The 18,546-nt window shown below is 40.2% G+C and overlaps 1 protein-coding gene across 4 annotated transcripts in view; it reads left to right on the top strand.

Moving 5' to 3' along the window:
• MACO1 (macoilin 1) overlaps positions 1–18,546 on the top strand; it is a 70,474-nt gene that overhangs the window by 8,334 nt on the left and 43,594 nt on the right. For 3 of the 4 annotated variants that reach the window (XM_033227736.1, XM_033227737.1, XM_033227738.1), the window contains exons 2-5: positions 7,857–7,998; positions 10,208–10,334; positions 15,881–16,004; positions 18,215–18,393. In XM_033227736.1, the coding sequence (XP_033083627.1) occupies positions 7,857–7,998; positions 10,208–10,334; positions 15,881–16,004; positions 18,215–18,393 (572 nt within the window). The remainder of the gene's footprint in view (positions 1–7,856; positions 7,999–10,207; positions 10,335–15,880; positions 16,005–18,214; positions 18,394–18,546) is intronic. The other variant, XM_033227739.1, reaches the window with a different exon arrangement.

The following is an 18,546-nucleotide window of genomic DNA, read 5'->3' as shown; positions in this document are numbered from 1 at the left end:
CACAAAAATAGTACAAAGTACTTACACCTTAGTGAAAGGTACCTTATTTATTTATTTATTTTTAAAGAAAGAAAAATAGCCAGGCATGGTGGCTCATGCCTGTCACCTTTGTTACTTGGGAGGCTAAGGTGGGAGGATTGCTTGAGCTCAGGAGGTTGGAGGTTGCAGTAAGTTGTGATTGCACCACTGCGCTACAGCCTGGGAGACAGAGTGTAAGTCTGACAAAAATAAACAAACAAAAAAGGGCATATTTCACACTGTTAGATTTGTTATTGCAGTGGCTGCACATGTACGTGTGTGTGTGTATAATTGACACTAGAAAGGTTCCCTTTGCAGTATGCAGAAGGCCTAGAATAGAAGAGAGAATTATGGAACAGATTGGTCTTCTCAGCCTGCTCCCCTTTTTTGAATTGTATACAAGGAGGTGCCTGCAGAATGCAGCAGTGGTTCCAGTTTATTTTATCTTAAGGCTCACACACAACTTTCTATAGTTTTTTTTCTTGTCAAAATTTTTTTTTGTCTCTGGATCTCTTTACAGTCTTAAAAATGATTGAGGCCGGACACGGTGGCTCATGCCTGCAATCGCAGCACTTTGGGAGGCCGAGACGGGTAGATCACCTGAGGTCGGGAGTTCGAGACCAGCCTGACCAACATGGAGAAACCCCGTCTCTACTAAAAATGCAAAATTAGCCAGGCACATGGTGGCACATGCCTGTAATCCCAGCTACTTGGGAGGCTGACGCAGGAGAATCACTTGAATCCGGGAGGCAGAGGTTGTGGTGAGCAGAGATCACGCCATTGCATTCCAGCCTGGGCAACGAGCAAAACTTTGTCTCCAAAAAAAAAAAAAAAAGATTGAGAACATCTTAGAGATTTGGTTTATATGGATTATATCTACCAATATTTACTGTATCAGAAGTTAAAACTGGCTTGGCTCATGCCTGTAATCCCAACATTTTGGGAGGTCAAAGTAGGAGGATTACTTGAGCCCAGGATCTTACTTTGTTGACCAACCTGTGCAACATAGCGACATCCCATCTCTACAAAAAAAAAAAAAAAACACCAAAAAATTAGCCAAGCATGGTGACATGTGTCCATAGTCCTAATTACTCTGGAGGCTGAAGTGGGAGGATCATTCGAGCCCAGGTTGAGGTTGAGGCTGCAGTGAGCTATGATTGTACCACTGCACTTCAACCTGGGCAGCAAAGGAAGATCCCAATTCTGGGGGGGGAAAAAAAAGGAAGGAAGAAAAGAAAAGTTAAAACAGAAAAATTTAAAACATTAGTTCACTTAACAGTAACAATAAATTGCCGGGCACAGTGGCTCACGCCTGTAATCCCAGCACTTTGGGAGGCCAAGGTGGGTGGATCACCTGAGGTCAGGAGTTCAAGACCAGCCTGACCAACATGGTGAAACCCCGTCTCTACTAAATACAAAAATTAGCCAGGTGTGGTGGTAGGCGCCTGTAATCCCAGCTACTCAAGAGGCTGAGGTGGGAGAATCACTTGAACCTGGGAGGTAGAGGTTGCGGTGAGCCAAGATCGCGCCATTGCACTCCAGCCTGGGCGACAGAGTGAGACTCCATCTCAAAAAAAAAACAAAAGTGGCTGGGCGCGGTGGCTTACACCTGTAATCCCAGCACTTTGGGAGGCCGAGGCGGGCAGATCACGAGGTCAGGAGATCGAGACCATCCTGGCTAACACAGTGAAACCCCATCTCTCCTAAAAATGCAAAAAATTAGCTGGGCATGGTGGCAGGCACCTGTAGTCCCAGCTACTTGGGAGGCTGAGGCAGGAGAATGGCATGAACCCGGGAGGTGGAGCTTGCAGTGAGCCGAGATGGCACCACTGCACTCCAGCCTGGGCTGCTGAGCGAGACTCTGTCTCAAAAAAAAAAAAAAAAGTAACAATAGATTAATAAATTCATGAGAAGACTGGTGTGGTTTTACATTTTTGCATAGCTCTTTAGTGTGTGGCGTACTAGAAGATACTTTGAGAACCACTGTGGTCGTCAGAGCCAGTGGCAGGTAGGCCAAGTGGAGTGATAGTCTGGCACCCAGAACAAGGCTTATTAAATTCGTTTCTTCCTAGTGAAGAACATTCAGAACAGATGGGAGCAGGTTCATGGTAATCCTTCAGGCAGAAGCTGTATTGGTTATCTTGGTTGATGTTGCTTTGTCTAGACACCTTCCCAGTCGGTCACCTGTGTGTCATCTCTCCCTCTATATTCATTGTAAGTATGTGCTTTGGTAACAGTCCTACTGTCAGTCCTAAACACTTTTCTACATTACAGATCATTCATTCAACTTTTTTTTTTTTTTTTTTTGAGACGGAGTTTTGCTCTTGTTGCCCAGACTGGAGTGCAGTGGTATGATCTCGGCTCACTGTAACCTCTGCCTCCCGGGTTCAAGTGATTCTCCTGCTTCAGCCTCCAGAGTAGCTGGGATTACAGGCATCTGCCTGGCTAATTTTTTTTTGTATTTTTAATAGAGATGGGGTTTCACCATGTTGGCCAGGCTGGTCTCAAACTCCTGACTTCAGGTGATCCGCCCGCCTCGGCCTCCCAAAGTGCTGGGATTATACGCGTGAGCCACTGTCCCTGGCCTCAAAAAATATTTTTTGAGGAAAAAAAAATAGTTAAGCTCCTATAGTCAGAGTGCTGTACTGGGCACTAAGGAGATAAAGCAGAGAACAAAATGGGCAGCTCCTTTTTTCTTGTGGACTTTACGTCCGAACAGCTAATTACACAAAATATTATTTAATTATCATTGTGATTCATTGTTCTTATAGTACAGGATGCTATGTGAGTATGCAGTGGGGTCCTAGTCTTTACTTTGGGGTTAGGGTGGCTTATTGTGAGGAAGTGATATTTGTACTGTGTGCCGAAGGATGAGTAGCACTGGAAGTGCTTCATTTAGTTTTAATTGTACTTAGGCAGGGATCTTGGCTTTGACTCAGAAAGAAATGTAGAAAAATGGAAGAACTAACCCTGAACAGTTTGAATGTTCCCAGTTAACAGGACAGTCAACAGTTTGGTGATAAGTACTGATTATCTGATTATGATATTGTCTTTTTTTCTGAGACATCCTGTAATTGAGTGGAAATTCCATGACAGTGAGAAATTTATATTATATACCAGTGCTTCTAAAACTTGATTGTATGCACAAGTAGCTTAGGGGTCTGGTTAAAATGCAGGCTTAGATTAAATAAGTCCTGAAATTCTGCTTTTCTCAAAAGCTCATATATGACAGCGATTCTGCTATTCCAGAGACCAGTACTTTGATTAGCAAATGGCCAGTATGAGACTTCAGGTAGAGTATAAGCCAGATAAGAGGCTGAATGAATGTTCTAGAGGTGATGTCCAGTAGAGAGAGATACAGAAAAGATAAAGATAACAGAAAAGATAAAGCAGTTTGGTCTAGGAAATATCATGGCAGATACTGAATGCAAAAGGTGACTCACAGTTGCCTTTACCGAGAGGACAGAAAAGCTGGGATTGAGATGGATGGCTACTAGCAGAGCCAGTGAAATATTCCACAGACTCATTTCTGTAGTGAGCACTAAGTGAACTAAATGGCCATTAGTCTGCCTAGGGAAAAGGTCAGGTACTGAGGATTGATGGCCAGCTCGTGGTAATTGTGTGGGCTCCAGAAAATGATCTAGATGATAAGCAGCTAGAGATACTGGAAAAAAGGTGCACTTTACTTGGAATAAGAAGAATGTTGAATACTGCTTCTCATTAATCGTAGATGATTAATCTATGGATGGAGAGTACAGCTAAATGGATTGAGGTAAAAAATGGTTGTAAATGGCAAAGGTAGGAGTAGAATGGGGGGGAATCTTATAGTTAATATTCACTTTGATAGAGTCACCACCATTAAGCCTAACAATTGCATAAGACTTCTTAATTTCATTGGCACTCAGAATAGAAGCTTACAAGACCCTCAGAAGATGTTATTCATTTGCCCTTGTTTCAATATATTATTTTGGAAAATATCTTTTTGTTGCAGTTATGCTTTAAAATTTTGTTTAAGATACAGTATAGTTATTAGCAAATTTATTTGAATCAGAGAATCAAGGTAACGTCAAATTAGCCATGAGTCATATAATGAACTGTGTATACAAGTATTTTATATTTAATAATATTTTCTTCATGGTTTAAAAGCAATGTTTTAGAATGCCATGATAGTTTAAATCCCTGTCTGATTTTCTCATCCTTTGGAATATCATCTCTTTAGATTTGGTAAAAATCTTATGACCTTCAGAATATGAAAGGAGAGGAATTAGTTAGGGCTTTTACTGTGATGAGCGGTCATTTTAGATTACTTGTCTTTTAACTTCTGTACATGTACCTACAGAAGGATGAGAGGCATGATTTACTGATGGAGAGGGCTAAGTGAATACTGAATCAGGCAGCTGTCTTAAACTTCCAAAACCTCTAAGATTGAAATGACTCAATAGAATTCAAGATTAGTCTTAGAGAAAGTCAGCTTTGTTAATTAGGTTATCTCTTGATTTTAGAGGCAGGCCTGCCTGAAATGAGAGCCAGAGGAAAGTTGAGGGTATGGCATATGTTTGTAAAAGATCAAGTTTTATTAGATATCTGTATTTCTAAACCATGACTCAGTAAGAACTGGGTGTCAAGGAACATCAAAAGTATGAAAGCAGTTGTTTGAAAAGAAGTGTATCAAAAGGAACCCTGCCTTAAAGTTATGCAATTGAAAAAGAACAGTCACTAACAAAGATGGTAATTTTTGAACTGCCTTAGTTTTAAATGATTGAATTATTAAAAAGTACATGTTCAACAGGCTGCCATTCTTTGGATAATGCTATCTAAATAGTGAAGCGGAATGTTGCCATGGCAGGATCTGACTGGGATGTGACTGGGATCCTGCCATGCCTTGGGGGCATTTTGGGCAGAAAGCAATTGGTGGTACTCTTTCTTCTCCGCTTTGGGAATGGTAAGGGCTAGACCTGATGGGGTACCCTTCATGTCTCATTCAGCTACATTCCAGAGATAGCTCCGTAGGGAAAAGGATTAATCAGGAAAATGACTATATTTCCGTGCCTTTTTTTTTTTTTTTTTTTTAAGAGAGGGGTTCTTGGCCAGGCACAGTGGCTCATGCCTGTAATCCCAGCACTTTGGGAGGCCAAGGTGGGCAGATCACTTGAGGTCAGGAGTTTGAGACCAGCCTGGCCAACATGGTGAAAACACGTCTCTACTAAAAAAATACAAAAATTAGCTGGGCATGGTGTGGTGGTGTGCACCTGTAGTCTTAGCTACTTGGGAGGCTGAGGCAGGAGGATTGCTCGAATCCGGGAAGTGGAGGTTGCAGTGAGCTGAGATCATGCCACCGCACTCCAGCCTGGGTGAAACTCAGTCTCAAGAAAAAGAAAGAAATGGGGTCTCATTTGTTGACCAGGCTGGACTTGAACACCTGGGCTCAAATGATCCTCCTACCTCAGCCTCCCAAATAGCTGGGACTACAGGTGCATGCCACTGCTTCTAGCTATGCCGTTTTTAAAAAAATACTCTGAAACCATGGTGGAGAGGCTGTTACTCCTTTTTCAAGATGTAGAAACAGTTCTAGACACAAGGAAAAAACCTCTTAAAGTCAAGCACCTTGGAAATCTAGTTTCAAACTAGATTTGTGCTCCCAAATACCTGCATGAATCAGTTGTGTTTTTTGTTTGTTTTTGTTTTTGTTTTTGTTTTGAGACAGGGTCTTGCTCTGTCACCCAGGCTGGAGTGCAGTGGCATAGTTATGGCTCACAGCAGCATGGACCTCCCAGGTTCAAACAATTCTTCTACCTCAGCCTCCTGAGTAGCTGGGACTACAAGTGTGTGCCACCACACCTGGCTAATTTTTAATTTTTTTGTACAGATGGGGTCTCACTATGGTGCCCAGGCTGGTCTTGAACTCCTGGACACAAGCAACCCTCCCATCTTGGCCACCCAAAGTGTTGGGATTACAGGTATAAGCCACTGTGCCTGGCCCTCATTTGTTCTAGAATAAAATGTGCATTGCTCTCCACTAGGTCAGTTATGGATTTAATGAGTGAGAATTACAAGGGCTCTGTCTTCATCAGGCCAGCAGAACTCTAGTGAAATGAAACTAAAAGGTGGGACTTAGGATTCAAGACTGTGTTCTGGCCAGACGCATACCTGAAATCCCAACACTTTGGGAGGGCGAGGCAGGTGGAGCCCAGGAGTTTGAGACCAGTCTGGGTAACACGGTGAGACCCCCATCTCTATAAAAAATTTAAAAAAAAATAGCCAAATGTGGCACGTGCCTATATTACCACCTACTTGGGAAGCTGAGGTAGAAGGATTACTTGAGCCCAGGAGATTGAGGCTGCTGTGAGCTATGATCTTGCCACTGCGCTTCATCCTGGGAGACAGCGCAAGACCCTGTCTCAAAAAAAAAAGATTGCGCTCTTTTGTGATTTGCTTCAGGTTCCTTTACAGCAAACCTCTTAGTAGAAACTTACTATCAAACCTAAATAAGTTCTAAGGATAAATATTAGAAATCTACCCTAGATGACAAATTACGTATCACTGTGAATACTGTATCATTGAGGGTCAAATGTTTCTGTTCTTGACATCTCTTACCTGAATGACTTCAAAGGGCACAAAATAAATCCTCAGTGCTGGATTCCTGCTTTTTTCCCCTTTTTTCTTTTTTTCCTTTTCTTTTTTATTATTTTACTTTAAGTTCTTGCTTTTGTTTTTGTTTTTTTTCTCCAAGTATGTCTTTTGTATCTTATTGGAATATATTTCAAAATTATTTATTAAAAATCTCAATTTTGTTGTTTTTTTAAATGACTAACTTGATCACATCAGTATTGGAATGTTTGTATTTGTCCCAAGTGAAAGTGAATTTTAGGTATTTCCAATTTGTATATTGTGGAAAATATTTTTTAATACCTAAATTTGACCTCCAGAATTGGCAGGATTAGGAGCACAGAAATAGAGGCTTGTTAACAAGTAGAATCTAAAGACTTCTGTTGTCCATTATGCAACTAATGAACTGGAAAATTGACCTATCGAGTATATGAAAAATAATATTTTTTTTCTGTGTCCTTACCTTGTTTGACCGACTGCAGTGGTTACATATGTGTCCTAACTGGCTTGTCTGAGTATTTCTGTTTAACACAAGTCCAGAGGGGACTGGGAACACATATTTACATATCAACTGGAGCATGGCTTAGATGTTTAAGGGTTTTTTTCTTTAATGTATGTTTTTGTGCTTTCGCAGCCCTTGGTGGTGATTTAGCATCTGCTCCCTAAGTTTGTTTCTATTTGGGGAAGTCATTTGGTTTTTGTTTGGTTAATGCAGATGAATACTATATACAGAGGCAAGCGGAAAAAAGGGAAAAAAAAGACAGAATTCTTTAAGCATGTAAGGATGTGCATCAAGAATTTCAAAGACTCTTCGAACAGATGTAGAGGGGTGGGGAAACAGCAAATTTGAATCCTTTCAACTGTGACATTTTCTTCTAATGAAGAACAGCTTGAAAGCTGTAATTTTGAGAGTGTTGCAGTATTTTGAAGTCAGACACTTAGCACATTTTTAAAATAGTGGTGGGATTTAAATGGTTTTTTTCCATCTTAAGTGGAATTAAGCATTTTTGGCTATCATCTTATCTTGATAGTTTTGAGTCTGAGAATGAACACCAGAGAGCATTTAAAATGCGGATAGGCCATGGCAGCATCTCTTTTTTGTGCTTTATCTCCATTGTTTTCAAGATATATGGAGGTATTTTTTTGTCGTTTTTAAACAGAAACAGTGAGTTTTCTATTTCTAGTTATTCACAAATGACCTTAAATTAATTCGTTATTTTTATATTTTGCAGTACATTTTTATACCTGAAATTCCTGGTGGTGTGGGCACTTGTCCTCCTAGCCGATTTTGTCCTGGAGTTCAGATTTGAATACCTGTGGCCATTCTGGCTTTTCATCAGAAGCGTCTATGATTCCTTCAGATACCAGGGACTGGTATGTTTACTAATACACGTTTTCCGTGTGTGGGGACCGTTCAGCTGTTTAAAATAGATGTTATTAGCAATAGGTGACTATGTTAGGATTAGCTTATAGGGTCCGTTAACTGAAATTGACCTCTAAACTATTTTGTCTAAACCCATTGATCAAATAGTTACATTTTCTCCTCCTGTCCCATTCCAGTGAAACAGAACAGTGGAGGAAGCAATAATTACTCAGGCTTTTGGAGGGTGGCAACCTAGTCTGGGGATGGCATCCCTTCCCCTTCCATTTCCCATTGCAAACAATAAAGGCCGTTCCTACCTTTAAAAAAAAAAGATTGCTCAGTCCTGCTTTGAAGTGTTTGTGGGTTCCCTGTTGCTAGGTTAGTGATTGGATTTGAGTTAGAGTAGTGTTTCAAACGTTTTGGTCTCGGCCCCTTTTCATTCTTAAAAACTATTGAGGACTCCAGAGAGCCTTTGTTAATGTGGGTTATATCTGTCCAGATTTACTGTATTATAAGTTAAAACTGAGAAAAATTTAAAATACATACTTATTAACTCACTTAAACATAATAGGCCCATTACATGTTCATAGAAATTACATTTTTAAGTGAAAAACAGCTATATTTTCTAAAACAAACAATATAGAACAGTGGCTCTATTTTTGTAAATCTCTAATATCTAGTTCAATGGAAGACACCTACATTCTCATATCTGCTTCTGAAGTCGGTCTGTTACTGTATCACATGTCATGTAACTTACAGAAAATTCCACCATATGCATGAGTGAGTGTAAAAAAGGCAGATAACATCTTAGTATTGTTATGAAAATAGTTTTAACCTCAAAGAGCCTTTGGAGGGATCTCAAAGATACCCCCAGAAATCCCCAAACCACATTTAGACAGCTGCTAGATTGGAGCAAGCATAGGCCTGGGCTTGTTCCCTTGATTAATGTGTTAATTCTGTTGTGTTCTATAGCCACGTCTTAAAACTATAACTCTCCCACCCAGGCCTGGTGCTTTGGTCAGAGCAAATCCATGCTTTAAAAAGATGGTTTTGGCTCATGTTCTATTGGCGATTGTGGTGTCCAGAGGAAAACTACATTATTAAAATAATTATTAGGTTGGTGCAATTACTTTTGCCCCAGTTACTTTTGCACCGACCTAATAGCATCAGTATATGTCTTACTAATATTATGGTTCATCTGTGCTCCAGAAAGCCTGTCTTTTAAGAATGAAGCTCTTTAGGAATGCTTTGTGAGGAGAGAGAAGACTTTTCTGTATTAAAATTCTAGTTTTTTCAGGGCTGGACCTGGTGGTTCACGCCTGTAATCCCAGCACTTTGGGAGGCCAAGGCGGTCGGATCACAAGGTCAGGAGATTGAGACCATCCTGACTAACATGGTGAAACCCCGTCTCTACTAAAATTACAAAAAATTAGTTGGGCCTGGTGGCACATGCCTATAGTCACAGCTACTCAGGAGGCTGAGGCAGGAGAATCGCTTGAACCCGGGAGGTGGAAGTTGCAGAGAGCCAAGATCGCACCACTGCACTCCAACCGGGGTGACAGAGTGAGACTCCATCTCCAAAACAAAAAAAAAAATTCCAGTTCTTTTAGGTAACCCACATTTATTTGGAATCCAAACGAATTCACTGTGGGCTCACCTCAGTTCATTCTGATCCAGTTCTTTTTCATGATTTGAGGACCATAAAGTAGTAGTATTCTTTAATGTTAAAGTAACCAGTAGTTTTCTATTTTATTTTTTTTGAGACGGAGTCTCACTCTGTCGCCCAGGCTGGAGTGTGCAACACGCAAGCTCACTGCAAGCTCCGCCTTCCGGGTTCACACCATTCTCCTGCCTCAGCCTCCCGAGTAGCTGGGACTACAGGCGCCTGCCACCTCGCCCGGCTAAAGTTTTGTATTTTTAGTAGAGACGGGGTTTCATTGTGTTAGCCAAGATGGTCTCGATTGCCTGACCTGGTAATCTGCCCGCCTCTGCCTCCCAAAGTGCTGGGATTACAGGCGTGAGCCGTCGCCCCTGGCCACCGCTACTTTTTATATGGTTGATTTTAAATGTTTAAAATCTCCTTTTGTGAATTTGCTCTATAGTTACCAAGTTATCTTTTAGCAGTTTCAATAATTTTGTCCAACATACATTTAACAACACGTGGTTGAAAATAACAAGTTCTAAGATGTGTCTTTTATTTTGTTTTCTTTTTCCCTTTAGGCCTTCTCAGTATTTTTTGTTTGTGTAGCATTCACGTCAAATATAATATGCCTGCTGTTCATCCCCATACAGTGGCTTTTTTTTGCTGCCAGCACATATGTATGGGTTCAGTACGTATGGCACACAGGTAAGTCTTAATGATTGCTTAGATGGATAGAAATCTTAGATTCAAATTTTTTAATGTGGTTATTTCTTTGGATACATTATTTAGAGTTGAGTTTAATGTGGACATTTTAAAGTTTTCTTAATAGATTATAATATACCTTCAAAAATGTATCTCTTTTTTTCATTATTTGAATCAAAACTTTAAGTTGTTATGATTTGATATTTCAGTTACAGACATTGCAGGTACCAGCTCTCACTCTGAATATATCTTTTTTTAAAAAAATAGTTGGAGTGATTTCTATCTAGGTATACTTGAAGATAGCCATGTGCCAAAAAAGAAAAAAATGTTCATGGAATTTCATCATTGAAAGGAATGTCATTTAGATGAACCCTTAATTTGGCACAAGAATCCCCACAGCATCCCTGGCACATGGTGGTTTTACCTGTCATGGAAAACCTACAGTAACAAGGAACTTACCTACCATTCCTGGTACCCTACTCTGTTTTTGGGAGGTATAAAATAAAGTTCTTCCTCATATTAGCCAGAATTTTCTTCCTTATGTTTTGACCCAGTATATCTTAACTGTTTTTGGGCTTGTTGATTCCTTTTTAAAAATTTCTATTTACGTATTTTTTTTAAGATGGGGTCTCACTATGTTGCCCAGGCTGGACTTGAACTCCTGGGCTCAAATGATCCTCCCACCTCAGCCTCCTAAGTATCAGGACTAAGCCACAGCTTGCTGATTTCTTAGAGGATCTAAAGAGGTTTTCCCAGAGAAGTACAAGGAAATGTGTAAAACTTTTCTTTAAAATGTCAAGGGGGACAGGCGCAGTGGCTGACGCCTGTAATCCCAGCATTTTGGGAGGCTGAGGTGGGCAGATCACCTGAGGGCAGGAGTTTGAAACCAACGTGGCCAACATGGCGAAAGCCTGTCTCTACTAAAAATACAAAAATTAGCTGCGTGTGGTGGCGCATGCCTGTAATCCCAGCTACTTAGGAGGCTGAGGCAGGAGAATCGCTTGAACCTGGGAGGCAGAGGTGGCAGTTAGCCAAGATCGCACCACTGCACTCCAGCCTGGGTGACAGAGCGAGACTCCATCTCAAAAGACACAGAAGAAACAAAACAAAAAATATTAAGGGACCTACCAGACCATCCCCTCAATCCCAAACATTGAACCTCTGCATTAGAGCCACACTGAATGAATGTGATCTCCCTTCCATGTTAACATTTCTTTAGAGATTTAAAGACACTGTCATAACCTCTTAAGTCTTTTCTGTAGGCAAGAACACCTCTGGTTTCATCAGCTTTTCCTTATTATTTTAAGCACTCTTACCCTCCTAGTCTGCCTACCTCAGTGGTTCTCTACACTGTTGCAGGTGTATTCCGACTAGAGTAGAGCTCCCTACTTCTTAGAGCTGTACTTCCATTACTTCAAACTAAGATCAGATGAGATACTTTGACAGCCTCAGCCCACTGTGAAAGCCAGAGTTTGGTATGCACTAGGATTTGAGGATTGGCTCTCAGAATCAAACTTGTCTGCAAAGCTGCATGAAACTTGATTCTTGGGCCCAGCTACAACCTTTAGGATTTTGACAAGAGAGGGAGCACCAAATAATAAAAGCTGTCTGGACCAACATTCATTCTCTTCTCAGAACTGCTGAGATGATGATGTTGGCCCATGTAGAAAACACAATTGAGCTCTGTTTTTTAAAGTATCTGCTATGAATGAGCATGCTTTTCTCCATGTTTTACACTCTTTCACATCTGACTTGATTTATAAGCTACTATGAAGGTTCCTTAGTCTGCTTTCCTCTAATTAAAGTGATTTTTCTTCCCACCAGTTTTTAATTTGTATTTCCTTATCCTGGGCCTCAATTTCGAGTGAGCTGCCTTTTACGCTTGTCACTCTCCCTAGGTCTCAACTTCTCTGTTATATAAAGGTGGAGTAATCTAAATAATGGCTAAAGAACCTTCCACCTCAAATATTCTGTGACTCTGATGAGCTGTGGCGATTTCTTAAATTTCTTTAGTAATATCTTAGTAGTGGAGAAAAAACTAACCATATGACTATTAATAGAACCTATTGGGAACTGGTTCAGTGGGTGACCCACAGGGCAGCAGTGTAGCTAAAGTCATAAAATACTACTGGCCCCTCTTTAGCCCTAGGCTCAGAAATGAATATTGGAATAGCTAAGTTATGAAATATGTTTTAATTTGGGATGACTAGTGCTTAAACAAACGAAACAAAAAACTGCTTTTATTGGGCTGACAAAGATGAGAGCAATTTCTATAACTTGGGGTAGTTTTTCTTACAGTTGTTAAAATTTAAAATTATTTCCTGACAATATTAGGAATGGTTGATGAAATTATGTATGAGTACAAAGAATAATATTGTAGCATAAGCTTTTTTCCTGGTGGTTAAGAGGGGAAAAAAACAGGATATAAAACTATGTACAATATGATTATTATACTTGCTCAAAAAGGCTTTCAGTGTGATTTTGTTTATTTCATAGATGTAGAATACAGGTATTTTGTCTGATTTTTCTATTTCTTCTGTAATGTGCTTATTGTGTTTTTTTAACCTCATAAATTAATATAGAGAATAGGGCAGATAAATATTTGAAAATGCATTTTGAAATGATTTTGAAAATGCATTGTCCTGTGTGTTCCTGTTTTTCCTCCTACGTTGTGAAAATACCTATTTTTGGGCTGGGCACGGTGACTCACACCTACAGTCCCAGCACTTTGGGAGGCCAAGGCGGATGGATCATTTGAGTTCAGGAGTTCAAAACCAACCTAGCCGAAATCGCGAAACTCGTCTCTACTAAAAATACAAAAATTAGCCGGACATGGTGGCGTGTGCCTGTAATCTCAGCTGCTCAGGAGGCTGAGGCAGGAAAATCGCTTGAATCCGGGAGGTGGAGGTTGCAGTGAAGTGAGATTGTGCCACTACACTCCAGCCTGGGCAACAGAGCCAGGCTGTGACTGTCTAAAAAAAAAAAGAAAGAAAAAGAAAAGGAAAAAAATAAAATATCTGTTTTTGTTGTGTTAAATTCTTAAGAATGGTTGAGACCATTAGCTGGCTTCACAGAGCATCCAGTGTCAACTTCACTCAGGTACTAGGACTAGGACTAAGGGAGGTTCTCCTCAGAAGCAGATTTAGTACTGTCTCTGAACTTGGGCCCAGTTTGTTTAGACTCTGGGGTTTACTCTTCAACAAAATGAGGAGGTTAGACAAAATAATCTTCCTAGTTTCAAGATACTATGATTTTTCTTTAATTTCCAAAGATCCTTAGCAAAAAGTCACTGATTTTTTCCCACTCATGCCCATGTAGTCCACATTCATAAATACCCCATCATTAGTCATGTCCTGCTATAGATGGACCTACCCTGCAGATTTTGATCCTAAAAGCCAATGGACATTTGCCTTTATTTGCATCTTATTTTGTTGCAAGTTGCTTTTTCCTCCCATGAAAATTGTTTTTAATTACAAAAGGAATATGAGTTTGTGCTTTAGAAAAAATTTTTTTGAACAGTACTTAAGTGTCAGAAACATTTCTTTGTCCTACAACTTGTTCTTACTTATGGATTTTATTTTATTTTTTATTTTATTTATTTATTTTTGAGACGGAGTCTTGCTCTGTCGCCAAGGCTGGAGTGCAGTGGCCGGATCTCAGCTCACTGCAAGCTCTGCCTCCCGGGTTCAGGCCATTCTCCTGCCTCAGCCTCCCGAGTAGCTGGGACTACAGGCGCCCGCCACCTCACCTGGCTAGTTTTTTGTATTTTTTTAGTAGAGACAGGGTTTCACTGTGTTAGCCAGGATGGTCTTGATCTCCTGACCTCGTGATCTGCCCATCTCGGCCTCGCAGAGTGCTGGGATTACAGGCTTGAGCCACTGCGCCGGGCCAGTTTTATTTTTTTATGTCATTCCGTGACAGTGCAGATCTTCCTCATTCTTTAGGAAACCTTCAGTATATTTCATTGTATAGATTTATCATAAAGTTTCCTCTTGATGAACATTTAAATTCTAAATTTTTGCTTTTGCAAATAGTATTATGGTGAATTTTTATTTTTATTTTTTTTTGAGGCGAAGTCTCGCGCTGTTTCCCAGGCTGGAGTGCAGTGGCGCAATCTCGGCTCACTGCAACCTCCACCTCCTGGGTTCAAGCAAATCCTCTGCCTCAGCCTCCTGAGTAACTGGAATTACAGGTGTGCGCCACCATGCCCAGCTAATTTTTATATTTTAGTAGAGATAGGGTTTCACCATGTTAGGCTGGTCTTGAACTCCTGACCTCGTGATCCGCCCACCTCGGCCTCCCAAAGTGCTGGGATTACAAGCATGAGCCACCATGCCTGGCCCTACAGTGAGACGGAATTTTGCTCTTGTTGCCCAGGCTAGAGTGCAGTGGTGCAATCTCGGCTCACTGTAGTGTCTGCCTCCCAGGTTCAGGCACCTACCACCATGCCTGGCTAATTTTTGTATTTTTAGTAGAAACAGGGTTTTGCCACGTTGGCCAGGCTGGTCTTCAACTCCCAACCTCAGGTGATCCGCCCTCCTAGGCCTCCCAAAGTGCTGGGATTAAAGGCGTGAACCACCACACCCAGCCCAGTGAATATTTTTTATATATTTATCTCTAGGCTCTTTTATGTTTCTATAGGGTAGATTCTTACAAGTGGAATTTTTGGGCCGGGTGTAGTGGCTCACACCTGTAATCCCAGCACTTTGGGAGGCCAAGGCAGGCGGATCACAAGGTCAGCAGATCAAGACCATCCTGGCTAACATGGTGAAACCCCCTCTCTACTAAAAATACAAAAAATTTAGCTGGTCGTAGTGGCGGGCGCCTGTAGTCCCAGCTATTCGTGAGGTTGAGACAGGAGAATTGCTTGAACCCAAGAAGCAGAGCTTACAGTGAGCCGAGATCGCGCCACTGCACTCCAGCCTGGGCGACAGAGCGAGACTCAGTCTCAAAAAAAAATAAAAAATAAAAAAGAAGTGGAATTTCTGGGTAAAGGAAAGCTGCAAGTATTTAAATTTAAATGCCAAATTGCCATCTAAAATAGTTGCCCCAATTTATATTATTGCCAAGTATGAAAATGAACCTTTCCCCATACCCTCCCTGTGCTATTATCTGTCTTTAAAAATTTTATCTAATAGTTAAGAAAATGGAATCTGATTGTTTTAATTTGTCTTTCTCTGATCAGTAGTTAACATCTTTTTGTATGTTTTTTAGCCATCTATAGTTCTTCTTTTGCGACTTGTAAATTATTTTCTTCAGTTACCTTTTATTGATTTGTGGGAGCTCTTTGTATGTCAGGGCTATGAATCCTTTGTTTTTACATACATTGTAAATATTTTTTGCCAGGATGTTTGTCTTTTATTTTTGTCAGTGATGCTGTGGAATCACTTGTCATATAAAAGCTTTCAGTTTGGACCAGTTTGCCTTTTAATTTAGTTTAGGTGAAGATCTTAATGACAGTTACTGTCGTTGAATTAGTCTCCCAAACAATCCATCTGTTAGTTACTATATCATTCATTCATGCTTGCCTCTCTGCTGCTTTCCCACAGAAAGGGGAGTGTGTTTGCCTACAGTGTCTCTCTGGATCCTCTTTGTTTATATTGAAGCAGCCATTAGATTTAAAGATCTCAAAAACTTTCATGTAGACCTTTGTCGTCCATTTGCTGCTCACTGGTAAGTATTACATAAATTGTTTGTGTGTGTGTATATGTGTGTGTGTGCATGTGTATATATATATATATTTTTTTTAGATGGAGTCCCACTCTGTCACCCAGGCTGGAATGCAGTGGCATGATCTTGGTTATGCAACCTCTGCCTCCTGGCTTCAAGCGATTTTCCTGCCTCAGCCTCCCAAGTAGCTGGGATTACAGGCGCGTGCCACCATGCCTGGCTAATTTTTGTATTTTTAGTAGAGACAGGGTTTCATCATATTGGCCAGGCTGGTCTCGAATTCCTGACCTCAAGTAATCCACCTGCCTCGGCCTCCCAAAGTGCTGGGATTATAGGCGTGAGCCACCGCACCCAGCCAGTATTATATTCTTTATCTATAATTCATTTCACTGTAGAATATTAAGTTCAACTGTAAATTTATTCTTAGAAAGTTTACATGGACCCAGAAAGCAGTACAGCATGGTGGAAAGAGCAGATGAGTGAATCCCAGCTCTGTCCCCTGACACCTGTGTTGCCTTGTGTGTGTCATTGCCTCTAAGCCATGATTTTCTTACCTGCCTCTCTGGGTCATGGGAAAAAGGAACTGAAGTGATACATCTAAAGTATTCAACCTAATGCCAAGCACATAGGTGTCTGATGAATGTTAGCTATGTTTATTATAATCAGGTAAAGATTCCAGAAGGTCTTGATGAAATATATGGCTATTTCATGAAACTTAAAATAATTTAGAATTTCCTTAGCCTATTTATAAAAAGTAAGATAATAATATTAATAATTTTTGAATGAATATTATTTTTTATAACATGCTAATGAATATTAAGATATTATTAATTATTCATCTTAACCATGAAGCATTTTTGAAAAAATGAGCTTGATTCTTATTTATATCTGTTGTGGAACTTATCACCTAATGTATGTTTCTCCTAAACACACCAATTTTTACTAATATTTATGGCAGAAACCAAAATAAACAGTAATCAACTAAAAAAATACTGTTTCTAGTATTTTTAGTCTTTTTACAAACAAATTAAATGAACTTGGTCAATAAAACATGTCATGGTAAGTTTATAGTGAGACCACATTTAGGCTAATTATAAATTGATACATTTTCATGTTAGTGAAACCTACACAGGCTTGACAGTGTTTGCAGAGGCTTTGAAATGTTGTTAGGCAAGCTGATAAGTTCAATGAAAATATTTAACTTTCTATCCCAGAGATTAGAGTTCTAAGTACAGCTGGTTGAATTTGGTGATACAGATCAAATGTTGGCACTGATCATATCAGATACTTATTTAAATGATTATTGAATTTATGTATGACAGAATTTATATATGACAGAGTGTTTATGAACCAGTCTTCAAGAAATAGCTGGTGGCAGTACCCCTCAGGCAGCAAGAAGATTAAGTTAAAGTAGTCACCTGAATTTGACCCTGCCTTCTAGTATTAAAAATCAAATGATGTTCTTGTGATTTTTTTTTTTAACACTTACGTTTACTTTTGGCTACCCATAAAGTCTCTACCCTTTTAGTTTTCAAAAGCATACAGGCAAGGCGTGGTGGCTCACACCTGTAATCCCAGCACTTTGGCAGGCCAAGGTGGATGGATCACCAGGTTGAGAGATCGAGACCATCCTGGCCAACATGGTGAAACCCTGTTTCTACTAAAAACACAAAAATTAGCTGGGCATGGTGGTGCAGGCCTATAGTCCCAGCTACTCGGGAGGCTGAGGCAGGAGAATCACTTGAACCTGGGAGGCGGAGGTTGCAGTGAGCCAAGATCGCACCACTGTACTCCAGCCTGGGCAACAGAGCAAGACTCCATTTCAAAAAAAAAGGGTACAGATAAGGGTACACCTAAGTTCTAATGCATAAGGTAGTTCTTCAGTATTTCTTCAAAGGCTTTAGCCACTGTATCTGACAGTCAACTGTGGTGACTCCTTGAATTAATTTGAAGAATGCCAAAGTCTAATGGAAAGTGTCCTCTTATGGTCTAGCAGTCCTGTTGTTCCTGGGGATTTTGTTCTGTGTGCCAGTTGCTTCTGATTTCCACAGTGGACATTACATTTATTTGTGTGTCTAGTGAATGCTATTCTCAACTACCATCATCAATTAGAATTTATCTTTAAATTTTAAGCCATAGGTATTCTCATGTACTTGAGATACACGTGGTTCATTTTAAACCTGCAATTACTGGCTGGATTGTCTTCTTTCTAGTATTGGGTACCCTGTGGTAACTTTGGGCTTTGGCTTCAAAAGTTACGTAAGCTACAAAATGCGGTTAAGGAAGCAAAAAGAAGTACAAAAAGAGAATGAGTTTTACATGCAACTTCTTCAACAAGCTCTCCCTCCAGAGCAACAGATGCTACAAAAGCAAGAAAAAGAGGCCGAGGAAGGTAGGTCTTTACCCTAAAGCTGTTGGCTTAATAGACTAGTCATTATTTTGTCTCTTGGTAGAATTTTCTTTTCTGGAAAAGTAGCAAGGATTTTGGTTTTTTCTGTCTAATGGTGTTTCTCCTCATGGTCATTGTTTTGTTTGGTCAGTGAAA

This window comes from Trachypithecus francoisi, unplaced genomic scaffold (assembly GCF_009764315.1).
Source record: "Trachypithecus francoisi isolate TF-2019V2 unplaced genomic scaffold, Tfra_2.0 Lachesis_group12, whole genome shotgun sequence".
In the NCBI taxonomy this organism is placed as follows: Eukaryota; Metazoa; Chordata; class Mammalia; order Primates; family Cercopithecidae; genus Trachypithecus; species Trachypithecus francoisi.
The sequence above is the reverse complement of the archived record's forward strand: the minus strand, read 5'-3'. Positions and strand labels throughout refer to the sequence as shown.